The 16476-nt window shown below is 30.0% G+C and overlaps 1 protein-coding gene across 1 annotated transcript in view; it reads left to right on the top strand.

Moving 5' to 3' along the window:
* Window positions 1–3044: 3044 nt before the first annotated feature.
* The window catches only part of LOC142328698 (thioredoxin-2-like), a 53215-nt gene continuing 39783 nt past the window's right edge, over window positions 3045–16476 (top strand). Inside the window, exon 1 of the mRNA XM_075372632.1 lies at window positions 3045–3225. Within this exon, the coding sequence (XP_075228747.1) occupies window positions 3202–3225 (24 nt within the window). The 5' untranslated portion in view covers window positions 3045–3201. The remainder of the gene's footprint in view (window positions 3226–16476) is intronic.

Here is a 16476-nt window from a genome sequence, read left to right as displayed (position 1 = left end):
CAATAATAATGGTGAGCCTTAAGTAAAATTAATTCTCATGAATGAAAGTTAATTATAGTCCTCCGATCATTTACTTTTATTATATTTTGTTATTGTAACTGCAGGTAGTTGATACAGAAAAAGCTGCTTTGGTTGCTGTTTGAATTAAACTCTCTTCTTATTTAAATGGTATAAGTATTCATTATATGTTAATCACAATACATGTAAAAATACAATGATTGATCAGTGGCGTAATAGTGTGGGTGTTAAAGTTTATAAACCTGCTGAACCAAACCTAAAGGCATAATATAAAATAAATTTTTGTGATGAGAAGTCTGACAATGCTACAGTAACCTGAAGGTGATATATGTGGTATATAAGGTGTTATATGGTCTTCTGTTTCATATACAATCATCTTTGACTAAATCACACCTAAAAATATTTGACAATGGTTTCAAGCAAACAGCAACTGTTGTGCAATACATTAAATGTTATAACTTGTAAAGTTATTAATTATTGAATTTTTTATCAAATAATAACACATAATGTTGCTATTTCATTTTTAAAAACACATAAATACTATTTTATTAATTTCCTTTTTTTACAATATTAATATTTTTATTAAATTAAATGTTTGTTTTTAAGTTGGAAGTATAAATGCATAACTTCTCTAAATGTCTAATATGCTCTTCAATTCCTTAAACAACTTTAATATTTTGACTTCATTTTCACATTCAAAAACATGAACATACATAAATATTTTGTATTTCAAATCGCTTGCTTATGAATAATTAAACAAATTATAACAATTAAACAGGAATATTTAATATGTAAATGAATTTACTTAAATTTTTCACAAAACATTTTTCTTCACAATTATTTAATTGAATTCAAATAAACATAGAGTAATGAATCGTACAGTAAGATAAAACCCTGAATGAATAACTGGTAACAAAAATAATAATAAATGCTAATAATTGAAGTGGTTATTAATTTTACTTACATGTAAAAACACTTTCAAATATTTTATTTTAAATGTATAAAATTTATTTAATTACAAAACCTGATTAAACCATTGTTTTATAAAACTGGCACCTTTTTTACTGAAAATATGTACAATGTTGCACCTTGAAAATTGTATTTAAGAATATGTTCATATATTTGTTAAAATATTTATCCTAGAGTACTCACTGATGTGTCATTGCAGCAGTAACAAAAGTAGAAAGTATGTCAAAATTTAACAAAACATTATTATACACAATAAACATAAGATAGTTTTTCATGTTGTGTGCAATGTCATTTCGTCTCATTTTTTTTATATAGTTGTATCAGTTTGCCTTTTTTAATTTCTTTGTACAATAACATATATTACCACATAAGATTTTAAAGCTGAACTTTCAATTTCAAGGAAATTTTGTACTCAGAAGTCATAGAAATTAAATTCAGTCAATTTGGACTTACATAAATATTTTTTTTTTACTCAATAATATATTAACGTGTAAAATTTTTGAGAGAACTTGGTTTATCAGTCAGTGAAGATTTAGTAAGTAAAAGTGTAAGATTTTATGTGTCCTATTCTATGAAATTATTTGCAAATGTTGAAAAAACTTCCAATAATTACTAAATGTGGAAAAAATGCAAATTTTACATGTAGAACATAAAAACTCCAAAACATTCTTGATTAGTATAAGATTTGCAAACAAAATAATTAGAAAAAACATGTATTAAAGAAACTCTATACACATAAAATTTACTACTTGATCATGTACTAAAAATATTCACAGGCATCATAAATAATACAACTACCTGAAAATGGCTGTGTTAAGTGAATAATTTTGTTTTTACAAAATTTAACTAAGTTCATTCTGGTTGATAGATTAAAATATATAAATAAAAAAATAAATATAAATTTAGCCTACATAATAGAAAAATGAATTGACTCAACTACTCATGGTAAAGGAATCCCTTTACCATGGCTTTATCCAGTGATAAATCCATGATTATAGTAGCCAGGTGTCAGTGAAGAAACCAACAGGCACTTTTCCAAACTTTCCGTAACAAATTTGGTATTGGGTTTTCATTGTTCTTGAAAATGGTATGTCACTTTCAGAGTAACTGATGTATTACGTTATGTTTACAGGGTATATTAGGTTATGGTGTGTACATACATAACATCATATCAATTTTATTTATTTGCAGAATTAAAGGCTTTAAATATTCAAAACTATATTAAGTGAAAGGGCCTGCATGACAAGATTATTAAGAAACTTTTAACTAATCCATTATTTCAATACTTTGGGATTATATTTACTTAGGTGGTACATTAAAATTGTAGAACCTGTTGTTTTGGATTGGTCTCTGCTTAAGTTGTTAGGTGGATATTTTTGTAGAAGGGAAACTGACATCAGATTTACAAAAACGGCTTAAAAAAGTTGAAAAGAGGTTGTTAAATCATCTTGTGGACGAGTTTAAAAAAAAAATTAGTCAGGTTAGATTTTACTGCAGATGATTCAATAAATTAATTTTTAGCTTGTGAAAATATTTTTATTGAGGTTGTAATGGTTTAGGTACTTACAGATCGAACATTGTTGTAAACTACGCGCCATCTTTTTCTCGACTATTACTGTTTTGTTTGATATTTAATTCTGTTATGAAAGTAAGTACACTTCTGATCAGTTTAAAATACGATTTTGAACTGTTCCTACAATTGGATTACGCGCTAAACAATGGTTGCTTAATCTATTCGAGCAAGAGTAATTGATGCTATTCCATTTATAACCTTTTAGCTACTTTTAACGTCTAAAAAATTATTATACACGTTTATCTACACTTTGGATTTATTTTATGTAAGTTTATATATATAAAATATAGTTTTTTAAGGATATGTACACATATGATTTATTTGTTGAAAGAATTTTCCAAAAAACAAGTAAATAAAACCATTTATTTTGATGATTTATTTTTTCAAGGTAAATTTCTACATTACTTTTCATTTGCTTTTTACATAACTTTTCTTTATAAAATTTGTACAAAGAAATTATAATTCAATTGTGACTAAGCTTTCTAGGAACCTAACCAAGGTCGCATACTCACGAGGCTAGGTCCTGAATTACGCGGTTGGTTACTGTTCGATTGTGCATTTGCAGTATTATCCTGCTACACAGTTATAAATACCCGCCCGGTTTTTACTGTCTTACTTCTATAGAAGCTATTTCATAGAAAATGGCACACCACGTTGCTGATAGTGTAAGTAGATATTTTATAGTTTGTGATTTTTCTTTTAATTTTCTTTACAGTTTATTCTTTGTATATTATTCACGTGCTTGTATGTAAATAGCGAATCGAAGATGCCTTTTTTGCGGTATATTGGCCCTTAAAGAACTGTAATCTGTTGTTAACTTTAATTTCAGTTTTGCCAAGATTATGCCGTTTTTATTTTTCATACAGTTGTTAATGTTATGTGCACACAGAAGCAAATTCAGTTTTTCACCTTGCGGATAGTAGTAGTAAAATATTAGCATATCATCATAGTGACGCAATTTTTATTGTGCAGGTCGTTAAAATTTGTGTAATATTAATTAGCACTATTTGCAATGTTTTTTTTAAGTTAAACTTGAAACATATCATATATTGATCAGACAAGAAAACGAAAACCATACACTGATCACTGATGTTAGTCGATTATTTTCTGCTGTTTTAAAAAGTCATTTGGAAATTACGTATGTTTAAACTAGAATTCGTTACCTATGTGTAAATAGATTAAAGTCTGCAGTAATTTTTTTTTTTTACTGCCCTTTTTGTTTTCGATTGCTGTTTGAAGTCATTTATTTACAGATAATTAAATATATATTTACTTGTACAAAAAAAAATTCAATTAAAAATAAGTTTAATCCAGTAGTGAATTTAAATTCCACTTTGTATTTGATCCTGAATGCAGAAATAAATAAAACATTTAATTATGATACTCAATTTTTTGCATGGTTAATTTTATTAATTTAAAAAAAATTAAAAATGTTTAACAAAATTATCAATTTTTTGTGTATTAAGTATAATAAATAATTGTTGCCAATGGTTTGTTATAGTTTTTAAGGTAAACAAATTTTTCATTTGAATATTTTAAAAGTACTACTACTAAAGCTAAATATACCATTTTGGCCATTTACTTTTGTTGATATTAGTAAAAAAATTAATCAGAAATAACTGGGAAAGAGTGTAATAATACAAAATTAAGTTAGTTGATTGGTAATTTGTCACTTAAAGCCTGTTGGCACTAGGATTGGGTTGGAAATGTGTTCGCTAGGATGAAAACCATAACTTGCTACAAGTAACAATTCTTAGATGTTTTGTGGAAGAATCTTTATAGTGTTGAAACCACAAATCTACATTTACAGGGATAATAATCTTCTAGAGATATTAGAAAGTATAAAATTGCTTAAAAATTTCAAAAACAATTTTTTTAAAATTAATATATACAATATAAAGAGGGGGAAGTGAGTTCATCCCACTTGATGCTTAATGTGCCAGAGCTCTAATTAATTCATTATGTAATAATTAATTATTTCAGTTTTAGAGTTTCACTTTCAAGTAGCGCCTTTTTTTATAAATCTGAATGCTTCATCAATGAGACAAAATTCTGTTTACGTGTCTCTTAAGACAGGTCTATTCTACCCATGGAATTTCATATATTCTTGTGAATCTTAGTTAACTCCTTAACATGTGACATTAGAATTAAAATATCTTCATTAGATAATTTTACTGGGTACTGTTGAGAATTGTTGAACATCTTTTTCACATGAAAGTTTTTCCTAAAGTTCATATTGGCTTGAATGACATAGTAGCAAAATACAATAAAGTATGGTTATAAATAATTGCATGATTTTACTAGAAATTATATAAAATTAGTAATTATTGTATTGAATTCTTACCTGTGTAAGGTAATTTACATGTAATATTTTCATATAATTATACACAGATTTCTTCTTTTTTTTGTTCATATTTTCTTTATCATAATAAAAAAATATGATGGTTATCTGTTTTGAGGCAGATCTCTCATTAACATGACTTCTCTAATCTGTTCAACTTAGGTTAAACTTTTGAGTTCTTGATAGTTAAACAATTTCCTTTTAGGTTGGCTATAAGTTTTTTTTACTTCTGTCCTCTTCATTACCTTGTTTTGTCTCTTACATGTTTTAATTAATCTTTCCCCTCTCATGGTATATGTGTCAGGCAGTTAATGTTCCAATTCTGCAGAATTTTTATGATGAGATCTCTATGCCCTTTTATTCTCCTCATTATATCTTCCTTTTTGCACTCAGTTTTTTCAGTTATTCTTTTTACTCCTTTTCTTGGTGTTTGTTTTCATCCATAGAAGAAATACATTCAAAACATAATAGAAATTCGCTAGACCCTTTTAGGTCTTGCTCTATCTTGCAATTTTGTTACCTTCTTCAATTTGTGTTTGAAGCAGTAATGCTTAATTTTTTGATTCTTTACCTGTAAATCTTTTGATGGATCCGTGTGAGAATTGTTATTCACTTATATTAAACTTTCTGTTAATTTTTATTTATCATATTGTCATCCTACCCTACTAAAGGGCATTTGTCTGTGTGTCCGTCCCCCTTAATTTAGCACCGGAATGTACCGATCTACTATACGTATGTATAGTACGTACGTATTATGTTTCTCGCATAACTCAAAAATGATAAGCCGTAGTATATTGAAATTTTGGATTTAGGACTGTTGTAACATCTAGTTGTGCACCTCCCCTTTTGATTGCAATCGACCGGACTAAAAGTGAACAAAAAGCCCAAAATCCAAAACATTTGGATTTTGGACTTTTTCTTAACTGCAGTAATAAGCTCTTATTGAGGGCTTTACAACAATATAAGTGGTACTTATTTTCACTGGTTCCAGGGTTGTAGCCAAATAAAATTTTAATTAATGAAACATTTTGACCTTACAAGGGGAGGCACATCGGTTCGAATCAGAACCTCAGAATATTAGTCATGTGATGTCCACATCAGATTTTTTAATGTATGAAAATCGAACTTGAAATAATTTAAAGAAAAATGTTATTGCATAATATCGTAATAAATATTAGACTGAACATAACATATTATTTCTAATTGACAAAGTCAAGTACCAAACCTGAGATACAGGAAACTAAATTTATGTAATTCTGATGGCAGTAATAATTTATATTTTTGCAATAAATAGCCCATTACAAAATTTTTTGTATGATATCTTCCAATACTATTACATAATTTTTAATTTATTTTTTACTGAAGTATAAGTTAATAGAATACATAAATTCTTTTTTCCGCGAGTATTTTTCTACAATTTTATTGTAAAATTGTTTTCTATATAACATTTTCTTTTAAAATTAATATTGTTTTACAATTTATTAATAATCATCTGTTTTGAATTTAAAAAATAACTTTACAGAATAAATTGATTTTTCATGATATAAAAATTATATTTATTCTACAGTTTTGGTAGTATGTTGTGTATAATACTGATAAGACATAATCTAATCGTATACATGCAGTAAAAGCGACTATACCGCACCAAGATTATCATTTTCAGGTATAATGTAAATGAAACGTTGCTTTGTCAGTTTACAAATATGCAACAGATTAAAATCCTATAAATTTTAGTTTTGAGATATGAGGTATGAATGTAGAAATATTCTGTCTGTTGCATTCATCGTTTAATTTGTAAATGTTGTTTTTAAACTATGTGCTGTAAAATAATTCTACGAATAGAATGTACAATAATGATGCATGCAAGCGATACGTTTAATAAACATACATGCTCATTTATGAAAACAGCGGGCTGTAAATTTATAAAAATTACATATAATTGCTAGCCTTAATTGGAAAAAAGAATGTTTCATTTATTTCATAATAGTAATAAAACAAAGTGATAACAAAAATCAAGAATTTATGTTAGTTTTCTGTTATATTTTTAACCACATTGTGGTTTTGCAACACAGAATTGCCTCTGGTGGTAATATCTTAGAAGTAAAAAGATAAACAATAAGAGAATAATGTATGGAACAAAAAAAATATTACTGTTTAATAAACCAGTTGCTGGTATTGTAATTAAATACTAAGCGAAATTTTCGTTTGGTTGGGCAGGGCAATTAACATTATTACATTTTTTTTTGTATTGATAATATAAAGGGAGAAAGTCTTTTAATGCTTAATTAATGATAAAAAATTAGCTAATGGTAATAGAAAAGAACAAAGTGTACTACCAATTTGTTCTAGATGAACAGACATATTTCATGAAATGTTGAGCAAAAATCATCAGCGTTAAAATTGTTTACTATAGAAAATTAAAAATTAAACCCATTTGTTCATGTAGAAAATATTACTGCTGTGGCGTTGTTTTTATTAATTTAAAATATGTAGTTCAGATACGTTTGTGAAAATGAAGTTTTTTAAAAGAAAGAAGTATTAAAAAGTTTTGATAAAAGTAAAAATGTTAATATAATCAATTTTTTTTGCCTCTAGCACGTTAGGTATTGCTTCAGAGGATGAGATGAAATGAAAGTTTTGTAGCGTGTGAAAATGCCATGCCTCACTGGGATTTCAATCTGGGACCTCCGCTACAAAAATTTTCATATCGTTTCATCCTCTGAAGCAATATCTAATGGTAGTCCCGGAGGCAAAAAGAAAATCAACTGATTTTATTAACATTGTAAATCAGTTATGTTAGTAAGTTCATTCATTTCAGTTGTATTTAAACAATTATCTCTTCTTAGCATCACTCGAAGGAAAAATTTAATTTTTCTGTTTTGTAACAAACCTTGTTTTTTAGAGAGTTATTCTTGGAATTTGCAAATTATTTAAATACAGCCTTTAGAAATTAGAGGATATTATTCATGAATCGAACACTGTTTTTCTCTTGTTTTTCCGCCGCCACAATTTCAGCTTTACATAATTTCATTAATTTAAAAAAAAATTGTTTGAATATGTTTAAAAACAGAATTTTTTCAAGTTTTTCTGACGGTTACTTTCAATTTAAAACAATCTTGCATTTAAAAACGTTATGGGACATCGAAGGTAGGATGTTTTTTTGCACTGAGCTATCATGTTTTAAGAAATTATTTACTAAGTTTCGTAAAAATTAAATTCAATTAACAATGGGTTGTTAAAAAGGTTTGAAAGAAAGCGACTTTCAGTTAAAATAATCATTTACTCTGATCTTTACGCAAATAATACGTTATAAAGATAACATCAGGAATGAGTAGATGAGCTGCTACTTCGTAGTTAAAAAAGGAAATGCCCCGGCATTTGCCTGGACGGATCAAGGGAAACCGTGGTAAGTCCTTGATCTGAGCAGCATAAGATAAAAAAAAAAGGTGTGATTAAATTCTAAATTAATTAAAGTACAGATACATCAAATAATGTTAAGGGTTGTTAAAAAGGTTTGAAAGAAAGCGACTTTCAGTTAAAATAATCATTTACTCTGATCTTTACGCAAATAATACGTTATAAAGATAACATCAGGAATGAGTAGATGAGCTGCTACTTCGTAGTTAAAAAAGGAAATGCCCCGGCATTTGCCTGGACGGATCAAGGGAAACCGTGGTAAGTCCTTGATCTGAGCAGCATAAGATAAAAAAAAAAGGTGTGATTAAATTCTAAATTAATTAAAGTACAGATACATCAAATAATGTTAAGGTATTAAATATAAAAATAGCTACAAAATAATATAAATATTCTTAAGACTTTTAATTTAGAGAATTCGCTTTACGTAAGCGTAGAATATTTTATAGATCTTTTATCTGTACAATTGTTCAGCTCTGGTGAAGTCAATCGGTGGCTGTATTCTTTTACAGATAACAGAGATAAAGACTAGTTTTAATATAAACTGGTTAGATTTTTATATTCACGAACTTTATTCATGGCATTTTTATTGAATTATGAAACTGTATTTACTCCGTAATATATTTAAAATAGCTCATTGCAGGGAAAAAATTATCTTAAAAGATACCCCAAAGAAATTAAACGCATTGTTGGGCCAACTTATCCTACAAGGTGCATTGTAGACAAAAGTCGAAAACATTACTTGCTAGGTCGCCAACTTTTATACTTACGGATAAAATGGATAAAGAATGGAAGAAAATATCTTAACCGTAAATAAACCTCTTCGTATTAAAATATACCTACCTAAATCGTACATTTTTTTAATCTTATTTACGAAGTTGTGAAACAACGAAAGAGCATTATACGAACGCAGAAGAAAAACGGATCACCTTTTGTGCATAATTTGCTCTAATTTCTAAGGTTTCTTTAAATAAATTGAAACCATTAAATGCGGTGCAAAACTCAGCTTTTTCCATGCAGTCGTTCACGTTACAGTAGAGTATTAAATAATGGTTGTTTAATTTTAGGGTAGTATTTGTATGCATGTACGAGTTCTTTTTTTCAGTAAAAAACCACTAGAATTCATTACTTATTAAAAAAAGTAATAGTATAACAAATTGTTAAGGAATATATTTTACCTTTAAATGTCTTTTTTTTTTTGTTGAGGGTCGTTAATTGTTTATCATCAAGGTTACTCTGAATAGATTAGAAAAGTATATAAGTACCGTAAAAATAAAGTTACACTAATGACTAACTAATAACGAATTAAATTGTTTTTATTGATTATAAAACCTATTAAAAAGTACAGTAGCGTGCAGATAACAAAGATGTCATTTAATAAAAAGTAACTCGAGAAAAAAATCATACCTACATAATTTGTGAATATCTAATGATTAATACGCCCTCCTTTATTGTTAATTACTTCTCGATTTGGTACGTACACGTACACGATTTGGCATCGATTCAGCAAGTGTACTATACATTTTTTTTATTCATCATGAAACCATACCGATAATTGCTTTAATGAGGTCAATTTTTTAGGTACACTCATTTTTGAATCTTTTTTTGACTATTGCCGAAAAGTTTTCAATTGGGTTTAAGTTTGGGGAGTTGTCTGGCCACAGGAGCACTTTAATGTTACGTCCTTCGAAAAATGTTTCCATTCTTTCGGCAGTACGGCATGGCGCCAAGTCTTACTGGAACACTTCCTTGCCTTGCGAGAATTTGTTTTGAAATTGTGTCACAACTCTTTCCTTCAGAATCGTGATACAGCGTTCACTTTTCAACTTACAATCTACTAGAAGTAATGAACAAGGGTCTTCAAATTTGAAACAACCCCAAAAAAATTGTCTGGAGATGTTTAACCGAGTTGGATATGAGCCAATGCAGTCGTGATGTCAGAAAAAATACTTTTTCAGTTTTCTTTGGTCCAGTTAGAATGTGCTACGGCTCACAAGAACCTTTTTTTTGCACATTGCCGGTGTTAAAACCTGCGTTTTAGCTGGCCGACTTTCCGTCCAGCTACAAGAAGTCGACGTCTAACAGCTGTCACGTGTTAATCTGTTCCGCTGGCTGTTATTTTCTATTTAAAGTCCGCGGCAGATAATTTTGATTTTTTTTCTTACTAATAACCGATCCTTTGTTGTGTAGTCTTTCTTTTATGGCCGCATTTGCCTTTCTTTTGAAGTAAAATGGAACCGGTTTCTTTAAATTGTTTTAAAATAGCATTCTCTGTTTCTAGTTCCAACACTACATTTAGAAGCTATTTGTCGTTTTGTCATATCAAAATGCTTAGAAAGAGAAACAATTTTCGAACGCTTCCTTGGAGTTATCTGTAATATGTTCAAAACACACACAACAAAGAATACGAAAATATGTTTTGTAATAAAAAATGAAATACATTTTCACAAAACACTACTTATAACTTGTTAAAAATAACCAAAGAACAATAACCTCACGTTATACAGACAACTTAAAGAACTGGTGTGGTTAAGCAACGAAGCCGTAACATAGAAATTAAAAAAGAATTCCCTGTGTTCGGATTAATTTGCATGTTACTGTATGTAATCATGAATGATATTGTTGATACCGGGTTAATACGGATACGAGGCAGCAATCTTATGTTTTATTTCGTGCTGTTTGTTGTGTAACTGATTAAAATAAATATTTTGATATGCTTCTGGAAAGTTCTTGTTATTTGTATAATTCGGTGAAATTTACTAGCAGGTAATTCGGTGGGTGTGTGTATGATTGTTTTTTTCGCGCGCGAATGCAGTATGAAATTGTTTAAATGTATTACATAATATCAAACTGTAGAAGGTGAACAACTTTAGTAGACAATCCAGTTTGTGCTGGGAGAGGATTACAAAATTTATATTAACTGTATATTTTCATTTCCACTCAAATGATCTGCATTCTGTTACATTGAACTACGGGTAATTTTTCTTACTTCTAATTCGTTGACAAATATTAAAATTCGTATGTAATCGAAGAAAAATGAACTGGCATTATGGGAAATAAAACCGGTAGTAATATTAAGAGAAATTGTTGTAACTTATTCTAGAATAGCGAGTCACGGTTTGTTAAATCTTACTTATTTCATCAGTATATTATACGACGCACGCACCGCCAACAGTGTTTCAACCTGCGCAATATATGAATTCAAAAATAGGCAGGGATGATGAGGGTAGGAAATTCTAACATTGATTGTATATATTTACTATTTTTATTCTATGTATCGGTTCTTATTATTTTATAATAATTTTTCTATTTTAATTATATACGTGCATGATAAATTTACATCTACCATGCGTGAAGGAAGTCGCATAATTGAATGCTGTTTTTCGTTTATGTAAGATTATCTATGGTAAAATTTAATTGATCAAGTACAAGTAAAATCATTGATTAAAGGAAAAACAGTGCGAACAAATTGAATTAAATAAGGAAAAAATAACATTTTCTCAGTAAATAAAAATTTTAATTTTAATTAAAGCCTAGTTAGTGTCAGTTCTTATAAATAGTAATGATGATTGATTAATGTAATATTGCGGAACAATATATTTGGTCTATGTAATATTATTTTTCTTGATATCGTGCCTTTATTTCTAACTTGATCAACACGGATTAAAAGGACAAAAGCAATTTTTAATATTATATGATATCAATCTTAGATATTAATATCCAAACCAAAACTTTTTAAATCTGTTTCAATTGTAGGACAATTTTTCAAGCCTTTTTAACGCTTACCTTACCTAGCTGGAACTTTCGAATCGAAGTCTGTTCATTGCCCCGCTCTAGAGCCTCCTCCATTCCTGCCTGTGATCAGCCATACCAATATCTGCACTCAACATTCCAACTCCATCTCCCCGTGTAAGTTTGTGTCTTCCCAAAGGGCGTGTACCGTGGAGTTTCCATTCATAAATTTCCCTAATGATGTTTCCTCTACGTCGTAGTACATGTCCAAGCCATTGTATCCTGCTCTTTATGACCGCTTCACAGTGTAGTTTCCTTATCTTTGAATTATTCGCTCACCTGAACTTACCACCTTCCTGCACTTCCCCAAATATATTCCTTAGGACCTTATTTACGAAAACTATATCAGTTTCCTCGCCATTTTCTTGCTGAATCCACGTCTCTGCCCCGTACACCAAAACTGATCGAACAGTTGTTTTGTAGACCCTAGGTTTATTAGTTCTCAATAGCAATCTAGAGCTCAAAGCTTTACCCATAGTGTAAAAACATCCGTCGGCACTCTTAATACGCGTCCATATCTCTTCCTCCATGTTATTCCAATTCACTATGCTTCCCAAATATGTGAAAGCTTTCTACCTTCTTTAATGTGATTCCAATCCTTAAAGAGCTTATCAGTACCTCCCTCTTCCCTTGCTATCACCATATACTCCATCTTCTTCGGATTAACCCGCAGTCTAACCTTCCGTGCCTTCCCAAAAAGGATCTCAACCAACTCCTCAATCTGCTCATCCTCTTCCACCGTCACCACATCATCCGCAAACGCCAGAATTTTCACTGTCGCGACAGTATACACACTTCTACCCGTTGCTGCAGCCTTTTCCAGTGAAAAAGGGTGGGGAAGTACAATCTCCTTGACTCTTGACTCTAGTTTCCATATCAAAACAGCCAGTTTCCTTCCCATCCACCTTCATTTTACACTGAATTCTTAATGCAAAATCTGACAAGTTAACTTATCCGATATTCCTACTTCCTCCATAATTTCAAAAAGCTTTCTCCTGTCTACCCTGTCGTATGCATCCATCCTTTTTATTGTATTTCCAGATCTTCACAACCATCTGTGTGAGCACGAATATCTGATCCACTGCAGACCTGTTTGCGCGAAAACCCACCTAAACTTGTCGTACGTGTTCCTTAATGTAAGGGAGGAGTTTTTGCAACAACAGTTTAGAGAAGACCTTATATGTACTGCATAGGAGTGATATTCCTCTGGAATTCCTGCATTCGACTTCCTTTCTTGTACATTGGGCATATGGATTCTTCCCACTCCTGGGATACCTTCTCCTCCTTCTATACTTGATAGTCATCCTATATTCAACATCTACACGTCTCACCGCCATATTTTAATCACCTGTCCTTATGCTATCAGTTCCTGGTGGCTTGTTTTGAATCCTTTCTAGTGCATCTTTTCTCATCGGTTCTTCCATCAGAGATTGGGTTCTCTCATATATCATTCTTCTGTGCTCTCTCTCTTTCTCTTCTTCCACAGGATTATTGAGCGTCTCCTGGAAGTAATGTCTCCATAACCGCTAGTTCCCTTCCCCCTTGTCAGTCACCAGCTCGCCCCCTCTTGTTCACCATCATCCCTACGCGTGGTATATAATTTTTAATCCTAGTGTACAGATTTGGATTATGTAGGAATTTGAACCGAGTACTGATCATATGAAATGATAATTATTTTATACATTGTGAAAATTGCATTTTAGGAACACTTTTAGTAAGTAAGCTTCCTAAGTGCATAAACGTTTCTACTGTGTAAATAATTTTTTTTTTGCTTATTAGGATTTCTAGGTTTTAATAAATAACAATTAAATTTTATTTTTATCAAGTTTTACTGCGATTTAATAAAATCTGAATGATATCGAAAATAATATGCAAAGGTAGAGTAGGACAACAGACGACATAGATCATTGCTCCACATCTCGGGCGCCATTCAAATCGGCTACGTTACGAGTTTCTTTTTTGTCGACTCCCACATTTCATCTTCCTTAACAGTGTACTGTAATCAATACAAATAAAGAGGGACCACTAGAATAATAATAGATTAAAAAAAATATTGTTTTCTAAATTAACAGGATTTTAATAACTCACATAAAAGAAAAAATATATGTATTATAAAAAGTGTAATAAATGAGCCTACCGACATTAATAACGTAATGAAAAGTTAATTCTTCAAATAAATACATTGATCGTAAAGAATCTTTGTAAAACAATACTTACATTTTTATTATTTTTCTAAAATTGTTTTATAGTTTCGTGACTAGTAGATTTTATTGAATTATTAAAATTGACCTTTCATGAGATCGAAGATTTGACAGTTTTATATTCTGAATGTTTGCATACACTAATTTTTTTGATGTTTCTTTTTTTCCATTCTTTACAAGTTTGTTTTAACGAGTACAAAAGGAAACTACTCGTTCACGGAATTTTTACAATGGTAAGATTCCCATTTTATCCAGTAAAATCTGAATAAAATCTGGTTTTGTTTATATTATAACCGTTACATTTTAACCGATTAATGTCGCTAAGGTAATTCGTGCATGAATTTCTGAAATCTACCGAGGTTTGCAAATTATCTAGTTTTATTACTTTTAATCTAAAATGCAGTAGATGATTTATTTCTATTTTCACTGAATAAAGTTACACTAACAAAGAAATTAAAATTGATCAAATTTGTTGAAAATGTTTGTATTTTCGCAAAATAAGAATTGCGTTTAGGTAAGTTAAATTACTTTTTTAAGGTTTAGAAAATATTCAATTATTCCTCAGTAAAATAAAGTCAGCCATTTTTAATTATAATAGCGATTATATTATGACTTCATGTTAATGTAGTACAGTAGCGTGTATACTTCAATGCCAGGTTAGCCGGGTGTAACCTTCGTAACTAGGATGCGGTATTTTTACACCTATATATACTTATCGACGTCATCGTTAGAACTAGCAATCAAACCTCTTGATAATCGTCATCGCTTAGTTGCCTGACCCTCCTAGTAAATTTACGGATTATAAAGTTGGTTAAATTTATATATTCCTCTACAGGTAACTGTGAATATGTTTCAAATTACCGTGAATACTTTCCGTTCACTTAAAAATAAAATTATTTATATATATATATAGATTTTTTTTTAATGTGAATTTGCCATAAAGTTATCAGTTTGTAGACCGTAGGGACTTTTTGGATGACTGTATGTTGATATTTAGCTTTATTAACTTATTGGTGGTTTACTTCTGCAATTATTTAATTTTTTTGGGCTGTGTTAAGCAGTTTTGGATAAGAATTTTAACTACCTTGATTTTCCTTGGTAGATTGCATTTTTGTCACCCATCTCTTATACTTATTCCTGACATCTTCTCTATTATCATTCTGCAGTTATAGAGTTGGTTGCTAGATTTACCATGAAGGTGTGGGGATCTGAAGAACCTGAGCGTCTTTAACATCACTAGTTGCCCCTTGCTGCTCTGCGTCATTGTTACAAAGTAATGTTATATATTTTAAAAGAATCTGCTAAAAACCTAGTGGACCTGTGCTGCTCCATAGCGATATTACAAAGTAATGTTATATATTTAAAAAAATTGTCTAAAATCTATTCTGTTTACATGTCTTACCTTCAGTCCTCTCGGTTTTCCTCTCTTTGCTACCACAGGTAAAATGCATACTCAAAATTTATTTCCAACCATCAGGCTGATTTTTTTTTATTCTGTTCAGAATGGTTTGCAGATATGTCATCAAATATTGATTGACCTTCAAAGTGGTTTTCCTGTTTTTAGTAACTTAGGAAAGTTCCACGATTGAGGATGAGTGAGGATTTCTCAGAGCAGACAATTTTTGAGTCATAACGCTTGATGGCATATCTGTGTATCATTCTGAGCAGAATAAAAAAAAAATCAGACCGATCTGTCCAGACCGATAGGTTTTCAGGCCAATTTTTTAATATATAAGATAGGAAGTTCTATAGATGAAGCTGTATGGGTACTGGTTTCTAATGGTTTTTTTGTTTAGTCTGCATTATTTTTTCCTGTTTTGATAAAACAACAATTTTATAAATGTTTAAGTTTTTATTTTTGAGGCTTATTTGAGTTGGATCATCTGTTCATATGGGTTTCATATTTAGTAAAAAGTTTCCTATAGAAAGTTAGAAAAGTGTTTAAAGCTATCCATTTCAATCTTCTTTTTAATGGTTTCTTTGTTTAATTATTCTCTTGTTATTACTGGCTGTGCCTGATTACAGTTACTGTTTATGATGATAAAAGTACATTTTTTCACATGTGGAAAAATTCACGTGAACAGGATTCAAATTTCAAGTTTAACTTTCCAGTCAAAAGGTCATTTTGATATTAGAATATTTTTCCATGTGTTAATCATCAATGTAAT

This window comes from Lycorma delicatula, chromosome 8 (assembly GCF_047948215.1).
Source record: "Lycorma delicatula isolate Av1 chromosome 8, ASM4794821v1, whole genome shotgun sequence".
Lineage (NCBI taxonomy): Eukaryota > Metazoa > Arthropoda > Insecta > Hemiptera > Fulgoridae > Lycorma > Lycorma delicatula.
This window is presented reverse-complemented; position numbering and strand designations above follow the sequence as displayed.